The sequence below is a fragment of the Cyclopterus lumpus genome, chromosome 5 (assembly GCF_009769545.1).
Source record: "Cyclopterus lumpus isolate fCycLum1 chromosome 5, fCycLum1.pri, whole genome shotgun sequence".
Lineage (NCBI taxonomy): Eukaryota > Metazoa > Chordata > Actinopteri > Perciformes > Cyclopteridae > Cyclopterus > Cyclopterus lumpus.
Genome location: NC_046970.1, coordinates 21,318,892 through 21,330,742, shown reverse-complemented (window position 1 = coordinate 21,330,742; position 11,851 = coordinate 21,318,892). Strand labels below are relative to the sequence as shown.

Below are 11,851 nucleotides of genomic sequence, written 5' to 3'. Positions count from 1 at the left end.
AAGCTTCGGGCTTCGTTTAATCTGCGAGTTCGGACAACTGCTTGAGCAGGTTCAGGCAGAATACACACCTCTCGCTTACTCTCAAACAGGTTTTTCATCTCGAGGGAAGCTCTGCTCTCAACATGTCAGACAACTACTGCAGAACAGGGTGGGTGTCTTTCAAAACGTGCAGCTAGAAGGAGTCTTTCTGATTATCTGCCAGCTCACGGAAGATGATACAGTAATGTCATACAACATATTTTAAAGCGGTTCCACTAAAACCTACAGTGTAGTATGGGGCCTCGTTCAGGGCTTATGGGTGATTCTCTCCTAATATAGTTTGTCATTCAGCACTGAATATTTTTTATGACAGTGGAGATACAGACAGGACATGCAGGGGGAGATAGAGAGAGAGAGGGAGAGGATGGAGTGGAGCTAAGGTCTCAGGCTGAATTCAAACTATGGACGTTGTGGTATGCGTCTCAACCGGCTGGCTGCTTGAAGTCTAAAATCCCATAATCACCAGCTGCGACAGCAACGCTAGTATTGTTTTATTGTGAGCCTGAGTGAGTCATTAAGGCAAAATGTGGTCCCGGAGACACCGACTGAGGAAACCTGCTGAAGAGGTTTTGAGTATTGTCACCGTCGCAACCGTGCAAGATGCAAGTGTGACACTTTACAGGTGCATAGTGGAGATGAAAATGGAGGATATGTTGAAATGTGTGTGTGGTCCAAGGAAGGGTGACGGAAGTAGGGGTGTAGGAAGTGGGGAAGGAGCCCCTGGCCTGATTTGGGATCTGGTGTGATCCCATCCTAAGATGGTCTCTAGTTTCTATTATTGTAATATAGTTGACAGAACATGTATTCATTAAATAAATGGTGACTTCAAGGAAGTTAATGAGTTTAGATTATTACATTTATTTAACCATGTACAAAAACAATCTTACACAAGGAAAAGAGATTCAGCTGCAAGCTATTTTCCATCTGCAGTCCCTGGGCAGGTCGACACAAACACTAACAACTAACGCAATTAAAGGTGCAGTGTGTAGGATTTGGCGGCATCTAGCGGTGAGGTTGCAGAATGCAACCACTGAAACTTCTCGCGTGCCAAGCATGTAGGAGAACGTAGGTGGCCGACGCCAAAACACAAAAACCTCAAAAGACGAAAGACTACTTTTAATTGATTATATACTAAAGAAAACATACTTATTAATAGTATATTCTATCTCTGCCAATCAATTCTCCAAATGCTACACACTGTTCCTTTAATACAAATACAAGTTTGAAAGTTCAGGTGCTTTCTTAAATAAGATTAATAAAATAAGCCTAGAAATGCAACAAAGGCAGTGTTCAGAAAAAATAAATACATTTTATAAAATTTTGGAACCAAAAAATACAAAATTGAAAATCCTACAGGAGCTGGAATCATCTGAGAGAGCAGAGAAGTCTTCTCTATTTTGTCAAAATATCACGTTACAACCTTATAACACCAAATATAAGAACTAAAGACACTTAAATATTAAAAACTTCTATGTCACTTTAATAATGCCGGACACCTGGAATGTATGTGTCAACATCTATAAACAATGAACAGTTGTTAAAGACCGCTGTCATGAGACTTAATATGTGTTGTCCTTCAAATAAAAGTACTTTCCATATTCTTTTACAGCTATTAGTTATTCCGTGAGAGAAGCAATGAGCTGTTTAGACTGTTGATAACTTAGCGGGACTCTTCGAATAAAGTCAGATTTGTGCCCCAAAGAAACAAGACATTTTCATCATGACATGTGACACAATACATTATAACCATTTGGTATATCAAATAAACAGCAATACAAGACAGCATAGAAAACAACATCTTTTAATGACGTTAGTAACCCTCATAATCCGGGTGTACCATCATCCCCTTCAAGACCCTTCACTCTCCAGTCACTGGGGTCCTTTGAAAGGATGTGTGTCTCTCTGTGATTCACAGAAATCCTGACATTTCCACTGAATTACCGGGACAGATAACCAGGACTCTCCTGTGTCGTGCCAGATCACATCAGATCAGATTAGATGGTAACAGGAGACCGAAGCGCAGCAGCACTTATCGTCGAGATAAGAGGAAACCGTCGTTCGCGATCGCCAACCAATCACAGGAAACGTTGAAAGGCGAGTCCAAAGAGTTGTCGTGAGTTGTGGCCGTGTTGCAATACTGCTTTCAGTGTGAGAAGACGACTGGGAATCTTTCTATCATTCGCAGGCGATTTTGCCATCGAAGCTGGAGAGTGCGATGGCGAAGGCCTGCACGGCACACATCGGGTAGTTGAAGTCCAGCGTGAAAATGTCATCGGCTATTCGTCCAAACTGCATCACAATGTAGTCCACTGGAAAAGGGAAAGGAATGATTTAAACGGGTAGGTAGATATTAAATAATACGTATTTGTGTGTTTAAATTCAAATGTCATGGGATCATATCAGGTGAAGGTTATTAGTAATGTAAGAAGACCTTACATTATCATAGAGCAAGCAGCTCTATGAGCCTCCTCTGCTGACATCTATACATTATATGTCAATTTAGCTGATGCTTTTATCCAAAGCCTGTAGACTACAGCTACAGGGAACAATTCAGGGTTAAGTGTCTTGCTCAAGGACACATCGACATTCAACCGCCGACCCCCTGGTTGAAATACTGACCCGCTAACCACTGACCCACAAACAACCCATTCTGGCAATACAAACTCAGACGCAAGAATAAGACGGTGGCATTTTACATTTCTGCAAAACATGCATAAGTTGAATCTCAACCTTTTCGAACGAAACAAAAATACTTGGTTCCGTTTAGTAAAACCGAACCAAAATAAGTACTTTACTTTGATTTTCACACAGAACACAAACATCAGTCTCCTGAGGAAAAAAAGTCTTGTGTTTGACCCAACCATCAAACCCCATGAATCACTACATTTCATGGCAATCCTTCCAACTGTTGTTGGGATGTTCCAGTCTGGACTAAAGTGGTGGACTGAACTTGCCATCCCTCAAGCCGTCAACGAGTTGTGATATCGAGGTGAGCTCTCATGGAGGCCCAGTTCTTGTTTCATACATTTTGACAACTTATTTTTTTTCTGGAAGCCTTCAGTCTGTCACTTATTTCTAACTGGGCCAGAATTCCCAATTGGTAGACTCTTAGGAATAAGCTTTTCAAATGGAATCAAAAACGGTTCTCCAATGAGGACAAGACGGAGAACCCTAAGTAGCACCTTTATTTCCAAGAGTGTAGTTATGTATTTAGTGTAGTGTTTTTGGTGATCAGATCTGCTCATAAACAAGTGGTATTTCTAGATAAAACCTTATGGCATGAAACCATAATTTTAGTAGTGCCAGATATGTGTTTGTTTTGTTTCTAAAACTAAGCTTTACGCTTGTAAACAGTTTGACCCATGTCTGTATCTACGAGACAACATTTTATGAACATAGTTGTTCGTGGTCTCCTCATAGATTTAAATCTCCTCATTTCCATAGAAAACTAAAGAGGATTTTGTTGTTATTTTACAAGGTTATATACATCTGTGTGAAGTTTACTGAGTAAACTGCTTCGTATTTCTTGGTCTCCCAACGTCTCGTTGTGATGACAGACACTGTGGACACTCACAGTCTTTGCTGTGGACTATCTGGAAGTTCTTGATGGAGGCCTGGGTGACCCTGCCGTTGAAGTTGAGCACATGAGATGACGATTCGTCATTCCACACAGGCGTCTTGTTGTGAAGCTCGATCAGATTTTCCATCCTTCTATTCTGGTGCCTTATCAACAAGCCGTCACATTCCTGCCAGGAATCGGCAAAGCACAAGTCAGGAAAACAACAACAAAGCGTAATAGTTGTGTTGCTCTCATTATAAACATACTGCATATCATAAAAAAAAGAAGCTTTGAGCAGTATGTATATAATCTGTTGACATGTTGCATAGCAGCAATGGATTCTGGGATGCCTGACGTTGCTAATGAGTCATTTAATGGTAAAAATATTTTTGATAGTTGATTTTTGCAGTTTTTAATGTATTACATAAAGCAAAGTTAAATTCTTACATTTCTTGGTCGTAGAGGTACTCGGTCGTTGTCCTTGTCCATTCCTGGAATGATAATCGACATCCTTCTCGGTCCTTTCATCCCTAAGACATTTGTTTCCTGACGTCAGAAATAAGTCAAATCAGGATTATTCGCTTCAAAAATGTTACTACTTTACAAAATGTTCACTTAAACTGTATTTATTTAATTCAACATAGATTCTGATGAGCGGTCTAATAACTTACATAGATGATGCCTGCTAGCTCCTGCCGTGCATTAGACATGTCTGGAAGAGCTCGGTCTGGATTCAGAGCGTTGTCAAATACGGTGAACTTAGTCCCCATTAAATTGGACCTAGACAATATTTTTTTTAAAAACAAGTGGAAACTCACAGTAAAAGAATCCTTACAATGTGGTATGCTACTTTTTGAATGAATTCATGGTTCTCTCGACGTACCTCAGCTTTCCAACAAAATTCTCTCCACCTCTCGATAAATCTGTGGCGTCGATGGAGATGAGGTAATTTGAAGTTCCGCATTTCTTTCTTTTCCTGCCGGCCAAAAGGAATGTCTACAAAGAAAAGAAAAGAAGACGGGTGGTCCAGTCAGATTTCTAAAGATGTAAACAAATCCTTGAATGTACACACGAGGACGACTCCTCTCCTGACCTTCTTTGCGTTGTCGAGGTGAAAGTAATAAGTGGGATAGAGGCTCTTGTCCATCCCTCTCTGGTCTCGAGTCACTCTGCATTTGATGGTCACGCCCTGCGGAGCCGGCTCCATCACGAACTTCTCCAAGTTGTCAAACTCAATCTCGGGCGATGGGGATCTCTCCTGGCCAACAAGCAACGATAAGTTCATGTTTATTCTGTCACATTGAAATAAAAAAAAAGTTCTAACATGTCCGTGTGACTCTTTAAAAGGTGAATTGGGACATTTGAGAAACCTTTTTCTTCTTCCCTTTGCCCTTTTTCTTCTTCGATTTTTCTTCTTTTTCGGACTCAGAATCATCAGTTTCTTCTGCCTTTGCTGAAACATACAAGACATGTAGTTTAGATGCTTGCCAGTGATTTAAAAGTAGGATTAATGTACTGGTAAAACGTGCCTTTCTTCTTTGTCTTCTTGTCTTTTTCCTTGTCTCCTGATGTTTGGAACAAGGATGCTGAGCCGGCTGTCGATTTCTTCTTTGATTTGGTCGTCTTCTTCTCCTCTTCACTGTCCTCACTGTCTGATTTGGCAGCTGCTCAGCAGACACACGTGAAGATACAATTCTTTATAAATCTGCGAGAACTCTTCTTAAGCAATAACAACACAGTTCATGGTCAGCTAGGATGTAAGGTTTTATTTGCATTAGAGGAGGGTAAACAGCTTCGGGGACGTTTACCATAAAGTTTGAGCTGTGTTCACCAAAATGTAATCACCTTTTTTCTTGCTTTTTGAGTCTTTTTCTCCGTTTATCTGGAACAATGAAGCTGGTTCTTTCTTCTTGTCTTTCTCCTTTGACTTTGACTTTTTTTCTTTTCCATCAGAATCTTTCTCCTCTGAAAATTGAGAATTGTATATGTTGTATCTGTCCTTGAATGTGATAGCAAAACATGAAGAATGATGTGAACAAAGGCAAATAATGTAAATATCATTCCTTTGTGAATTAGATATAGTGGAAAAATCAAACTGTAATCGACCAGCAAGAAACGATTTGGTACGGGGACGGATTAAGAGCAGCATTTAGTGCTCAGTTTGTCCAATTCTGAGCACTTGAGAACGTGAGAGGGATTCAAACTTCACGGCCACATCGGGTTGCTAGGCTTATGTTTGGATCGATATTGTTTTAAACCAAGGGGAAAGCTGATGAAGCCCACTGGGAGGTAGACTGACATCACAGGAAATAACTGATCGGGGCAAAGGGCAAAGGATGCCAAAATCTACGCTCGGGTCCTCAAAACCTCGATGCAACCATAAAATAGGCTTCTGGTATAATGAAATCCATTCCCATGGTTATAAAAAAACTCAAACACCTGGCTTTCTTTTACTCCTCAAAAGGAGCAAGGAGACACAAGCTCAAGTCGGAGCAGGTATTACTGAAATGACTAATGGCAGATCTGAGGTGGTGGAAGGTTAAGTTCAGCTCAGAGGCAAAAGCTCTGGAGACGATCCAACCAAAGTAATAGAAAAGAGCAGCAACACTCTGGGCGATGTCGTATCGTAATTCAGTGTTAAAGTGATCATCAAGTTAAACTCCTGCACGCACTGATAAATCAGTATGAATGAAGCTCAAATCAAAGGAATAATGAGACACATCAAAAGTTGTCCCTGTCCACACTGTAAAAGACAGGTCATGTTCATATATATATATATATATATATATATATATATATATATATATATATATATATATATATATATATATATTTTTTTTTTTTTCTCCAAACGGATACTTAGTGACATTAGTTTGAACAAATCTTTAATCCGATGTGCTGGATGAATATTTCAGGAATAAACTGGTCTACAGCCAATGCTAAAAGAGTCTGTGAGGCTGTAAGTAGGCACAGCATAGGCTGTAAATAAGAAGTGGGTGGAGCTAAGTACAACTGAACGCTGAATAAGACGTTTTTAGGCAAGCAAAATGTTCCAATTAACTTCCATGAACTAAAAAAACACTATGAAAGGGGTTAAAGTTGTAGGATGAAAACACGGACGACTCACAGAAATGCTGTTGTGACCTACAGTACAAAACGGCCTCTGTTCAAGATGTTCAACTCCAACTGACACTAAAGTGGAGAAAACAACGGCTTCACTGCCGGGGAATTGACCTATCAATCACAAGGTGACCACGCCCCTAAAGCATACCCTGCTTTATGGTGTCTATTTTACTCTAAATGGGACCATAAAAAGAAGACTTGGACTAGTGATTGAGACCATAAACTCTTCTTCAGAATGTTTTAAGAGGCAATAAATCAAGTGAGAAGTCGAGTCATTTTCTCATAGACTTCTATAGAAAGAGATTTATTTTTTTCAACCAGCGGAGTCGCCCCCTGAAAAAAAGGCAAGTTTCAGGCCACTTCCCATTGGCTGCACTGCAGTGCTTTGAGCTGAATGCTAATGCGAGCATACTAATGATGGTGATGTTGAGCAGATATAATGTTGACCACGTTCACCATCTCAGTGTATCGTGGTAGCACGCTAACATTTTCTGAGCATGACTGAGTGCCGTCAGTTTGAAAGATATTTGGTCATAAACCAAAGTATTGGACAAATGAACAATATTGACCGGACGATGCCACTCGATGAAAAGTCAAAGAATCATCAAAGTTATCACAATTCCCCCTGATGGGAAACATGGATATTAAACCAAATATCAACCCAATGATGGAGCTGCAGGAAAGCTCCAGGGATAAAACAGAGGGAGATCAACTCATCCTCTGGGGACCACGAATGTCGGTTTTCCATGTCATGGATATTTATTCTAAAGGGCTTAAGAAATGCTGACAGAACAGCCTCAGTGTGTAGTAAAACGTGAAGTCCTCTTTCAACTCCAACTGACACGGAAGTGGATTAAAAACCACGGCTTCACATCTCACCTGAGAAAAAGACTGAGAATGTATTCAGCAGTTTAGAAAAAAACGATATCACTTCATGCGTCTCACATCATTTTCTCCAGATCTCCTGCACAAGTAAAAGTGCTAGAAAAGGCCGCATGAGTTGTGTTAAATAATAAAGAGTAGAATTAAAAAGATTGTCAGGATTTGTCCGTTTTAACGTCATTTTCCCGAGCCGATCGTTTAAGGGCGAGATCGTCGCTTGATTGCCGTGTTTAGTCGCCTGCGATATAAAGTCAGTGTTTCCACTCACTCACCATTACACAATAACATCTGTTAATCCTCTTAACAACATTAGTCTGGCCTCATAACTCTTGTTTAGGTCACCCTGCTAATGCCTTTACAAAAGCGGTTCCCTGCTTCTCCGCCATACCTTTAGATTTAGATTTCTTTTCTTTGGCAGTCGTTGCGGACGAAGAGCTGTCCTTTGTTGTCTTTTTCTTTGTCTTTTTTTTGGAGGCGTCTTCATCATTGTCATCGTCCTCGTCGTTATCTGAGCCTGAACCTGCAGAGATCGCAAACATATGCAGTTGTGTATTTCATTTTCTTCTCACAGGTGTTCACGTGCCACCAATGACGTACCTTTCTTCTTTTTTGGAGCACTTTTGGCTTTCTTTTTTGGTTCTTTGTCTTTGTCCTTGTCTTTGTCTTTTTCTTTTTCCTTTTCTGGTTCTTCTTTCTCTTTTTCTGGTTTCTTTTTCTTCACCTTCTTCCCATCTATTATGTTGATAAGAAAACAACAGTTCACCAATGTGGTAAGATAGAGACTTTGATATCTGCTTTCTTTGGAGGAAATGCTGAAACTATCCTCATCTCTTTAAAAGTCCTCACTTTGGATGGCAGGACTGTCCTCGTCGGAAGCATCTTCATGTTTCTTAATCTTTGTCTTTTTGGGCTTGGCTTCTTTTACATTAATCTTGGCTTCCGTTGTGCCATTTGTCTCCTCTTTCTTCTTTTTTAATTTCTGAAGATTTCCTGTAAAAAATGTTTAAAAAAAAAAAAAAAACAGATTAGAGGCTCATGGAAGAAGAACAAGAGAGCAGAGAAAAGATGACATGGACTGGAGCCAAAATAAAAACTGGGAAACAAAATATATATCTTGGAATGATCACTAAAAATAATAATAATAACTTACCGTTTCAAAGACAGATGTGCAGGGGAGCGTGAGGCAGAAAGCAAAGAAATTAAAAACTATCGTTACAATTTGCTATTCATATTGTCGGAAAACATTTTTTTTGTCAGGAATTCCCTTATATCAATGGAGTAAGACAACCCTATACTGTCACAGCGAATGTAGCAATACAAACAGGTACAGGTAGAAACAATGATGCACCTGCATCTTCTAGAATTGATTAAGTATCTTTGATAACACAGTTTTGTAACACATGCCAAAAAAAAACATGTTACAAAACAATTCAACATCATTTTCTCAAGCCTCCTACAGAGTACTAAGAAAACAAATCTATCACAATCACAGTCATTCTATGAAATAAATAAATGATGTGCAGGATGGATATATGATATATTAAAATAAACCATATTGTGTTTATATTCTGTCTGAATGTAAATCTCTTGTTTCTTCATCGCCCGCAATACGAGCTTTCATCTGGGCCACCTCAAGCTTAAGGTAAAGCCTTACATGTATTTCCCTATATGAGGATGTGTATATCCCATATAATAATCTGATGTTTCCATGTTAGAAGTGTGAGGAGTCTGAAGACAGGAACAATGTGTCGCTGAGCCGAGACACAGAGAAGGAGATCAGTGTGGTTGCGTCCAGCAGAGACAGTAAAGGTAATCCTATTAGACGTAGGTCCCGCATGGACGCAGATCTATTTGTGTTCTCACACAATCCACAACTCACAGTTGTGGCAGCAGATTTTGTTTTCATCACACTGTAATGAATTGTTGTGTTAAAGTTGTCAAATGTCTTTTTTTTTTTTTTTCAATCTGCACAATGGAGCTATTGAACAATAATCTTTTTTTTTTTTTTGTAGAATCCTTTAAAAATAACTTGTTCAGTTCTTTCGGCTGTAAAAATAAAATCTTATGAAAACATTTGCCACAGAGTGTTTTCAAATGATCGTTTATTACTACTTCACTGAAAGCACATATTTTTAAAATAATGTTTATAGAAACTCTGCTCGTGACCTTAATGCATCATTTTGTAAATTCTGGACAAGCCGACGCATTAGATTCCCTAATTATTGCAATTTACTGAGAGGATTTAATGAACAAATAAAAAATAAAATAATGAATCAATAATAATCTTCAATATTGAGTAAAAACCCAGTTTCTGCGTTTGATGATTGCTTGACAAGTTGTTGATACATACGGTCATAGTAAAAATAGATGGAATATAGGCATTAAAAAAGGAAATGCAGTTGCATTCCACATGGACGTCACTACAGTAGCACTGGAAGGGGTTTGGCTAGCTGGATTACTGAGCGCCTGCAATCCCTCATGCTTTTGCAGAAGCATTGCGCAACACACTTCGACATCTTCAATCGAGGATGCAACTTAACGTCAGATATGACGGCTGTCCTTGCTGTGGCTGCCTCCAAAGATGCGTTGTGATTATATTGCTTCTGTCTCATGAAATACTTCCCATGGAGCAGCATGTGGGTCAGATATTGTCACCATAATCATTCCTCTAAATGTCTTTGTTTGAGATATACATAACTGAAGTGTTCTACAAACTAAACACACTCGTGGATGCTTTGTACCCCGAGTTTAACTTCTGCATGGGTAGCCCAACTGTAAATATTGAAATAAATAAACACATAAATATGGTTGTATGCAAAAAAAGTGTTATTCAACTCTTATTTAAAGTACCATTCATCCCATGGCTTTCTCCATCTCTCTCTCTCTAAATATCATTTCATCATACATGTAATCACATCATATTTGTAAGTCAATAAAAAAAGAAAAAATCCACAAAACCACACCCGCACCCTTTTACCTTCTCTGCAGACATGGCGAGGCCTCTGCCTTCAGCTCTACCACTGCTTTTCTTTGTAGGGTGGAAAAAAAAGCAGGCTTCACCGCAGAGATAATGAAAGAGTAAGAAAGCCCTGTACTCACTGAGTCGCCATCAGCAGAAAGTTGTTAATAGGATTTATGTGTAAAGCCATCTGCTCTGTGGAAACACGTCAACGGGAGAAACCAACAAAGGCTCGGGAGGAGGGAGAGGACTTGTTTATCATGCGCGGCCACTATCCACGGACCCAAAACACTTCTTTTTTTTTTTTGCATCGGGGATACTCGTGCAAGCTTCAGCACAGCTGGAACAAGATGTTTGTCCTATTTATTTTTTTCACTTTTTCCAATTTCAATAGATGCATTATATTTTTTCAAAATTGAAATAAAAGATTTACCTGAACTTGTGGCTTCAGTGCTGCCGCAGAATCCTCAAGCTCTTGAATCCTGAGGGAGAAAACAATGAAATGTGCTTGTTACTAATGCTGTGTAATGATAATAATAACTTTATCGCAACAATTCCACCATTTATTTGAAAAAATGTAAATTTAAATTAAAAAAATAATGTAGATAAAGGAGGGCGTTAATTTGCTATATGTGAACACAAGTGTGATTATGGAAAATAGAGAGGCTGGAATATGTTATTAATAGGCCTATATGTATAAAAACAATGAATTTATTGTAAGAAAAAAAGATGCTGATTCATTTTCCGAAGTATGTCCGCATAACAACAAGTAAAGCTTTGCCAGGACACTCATTGGTTTAGCACTACTTGGCTCGTACCAGCGGAAAGTGGGTGTGGAGAAGCAGTCATGACCATTCAGAAAGGATTCAGGTAGGAGTAATACGAGGATCATATCCAACACGTGCATGGCCTCATGTGAAAAATGCTTGGACTACACCTGCAGACATTCTGTGTTGTTGTGTGGTAATGTTGACATACCCGTCTCGCGTCCAGGCCTCTTTCACGATGTGATTGTGGAGGGGCATGGCTGGTGTGTAAAGATGTTACGGCACATCCGGATTTTGGTCTTTATGAGCAAACACGAGAAGCAGAGCGTCAGACAGAAGTATATCCAACACAGACCACTGCATTTAAACCTGCATGTATTAGTATGAATAATAAAAAAAAGAACATGCATGAATACAATCACTCACCAAGTCTGTTGTGGGTTTTCTTGGCAGCAGTGTGATTGTCTCTAACCAGCTTGAGGTTGTCCATATGCACCCTGTAGCCCACAGAGGGGTCACATG

The 11,851-nt window shown here is 39.4% G+C and overlaps 1 protein-coding gene across 1 annotated transcript; it reads right to left on the bottom strand.

Annotated features, from left to right (window-relative positions):
- Nucleotides 1-1,007: 1,007 nt before the first annotated feature.
- LOC117730914 (tubby-related protein 1-like) lies at nt 1,008-8,217 on the bottom strand. The gene is made up of 10 exons (XM_034532976.1): nt 7,992-8,217; nt 5,444-5,563; nt 5,128-5,262; nt 4,969-5,051; nt 4,692-4,856; nt 4,482-4,594; nt 4,270-4,378; nt 4,046-4,144; nt 3,614-3,785; nt 1,008-2,348 (listed from the first exon to the last, which is right to left on the bottom strand). Exons 1-10 carry the CDS (start codon nt 8,140-8,142, stop codon nt 2,215-2,217), a joined length of 1,281 nt encoding a protein of 426 aa, XP_034388867.1. The 5' UTR covers nt 8,143-8,217; the 3' UTR covers nt 1,008-2,214.
- Nucleotides 8,218-11,851: the final 3,634 nt, after the last annotated feature.

Excerpts from the sequence above, each read along its gene's own strand:
- LOC117730914 (XM_034532976.1), bottom strand. The coding sequence starts at position 8,142 with ATGTTTGCGATCTCTGCAGGTTCAGGCTCAGATAACGACGAGGACGAT. Across the intron at positions 5,263-5,443 it reads CTCAAAAAGCAAGAAAAAAG|CTGCCAAATCAGACAGTGAG; the intron begins GTGATTACATTT and ends TCTGCTGAGCAG. Across the intron at positions 2,349-3,613 it reads GATAGTCCACAGCAAAGACT|TGGACTACATTGTGATGCAG; the intron begins GTGAGTGTCCAC and ends TCCCTTTTCCAG.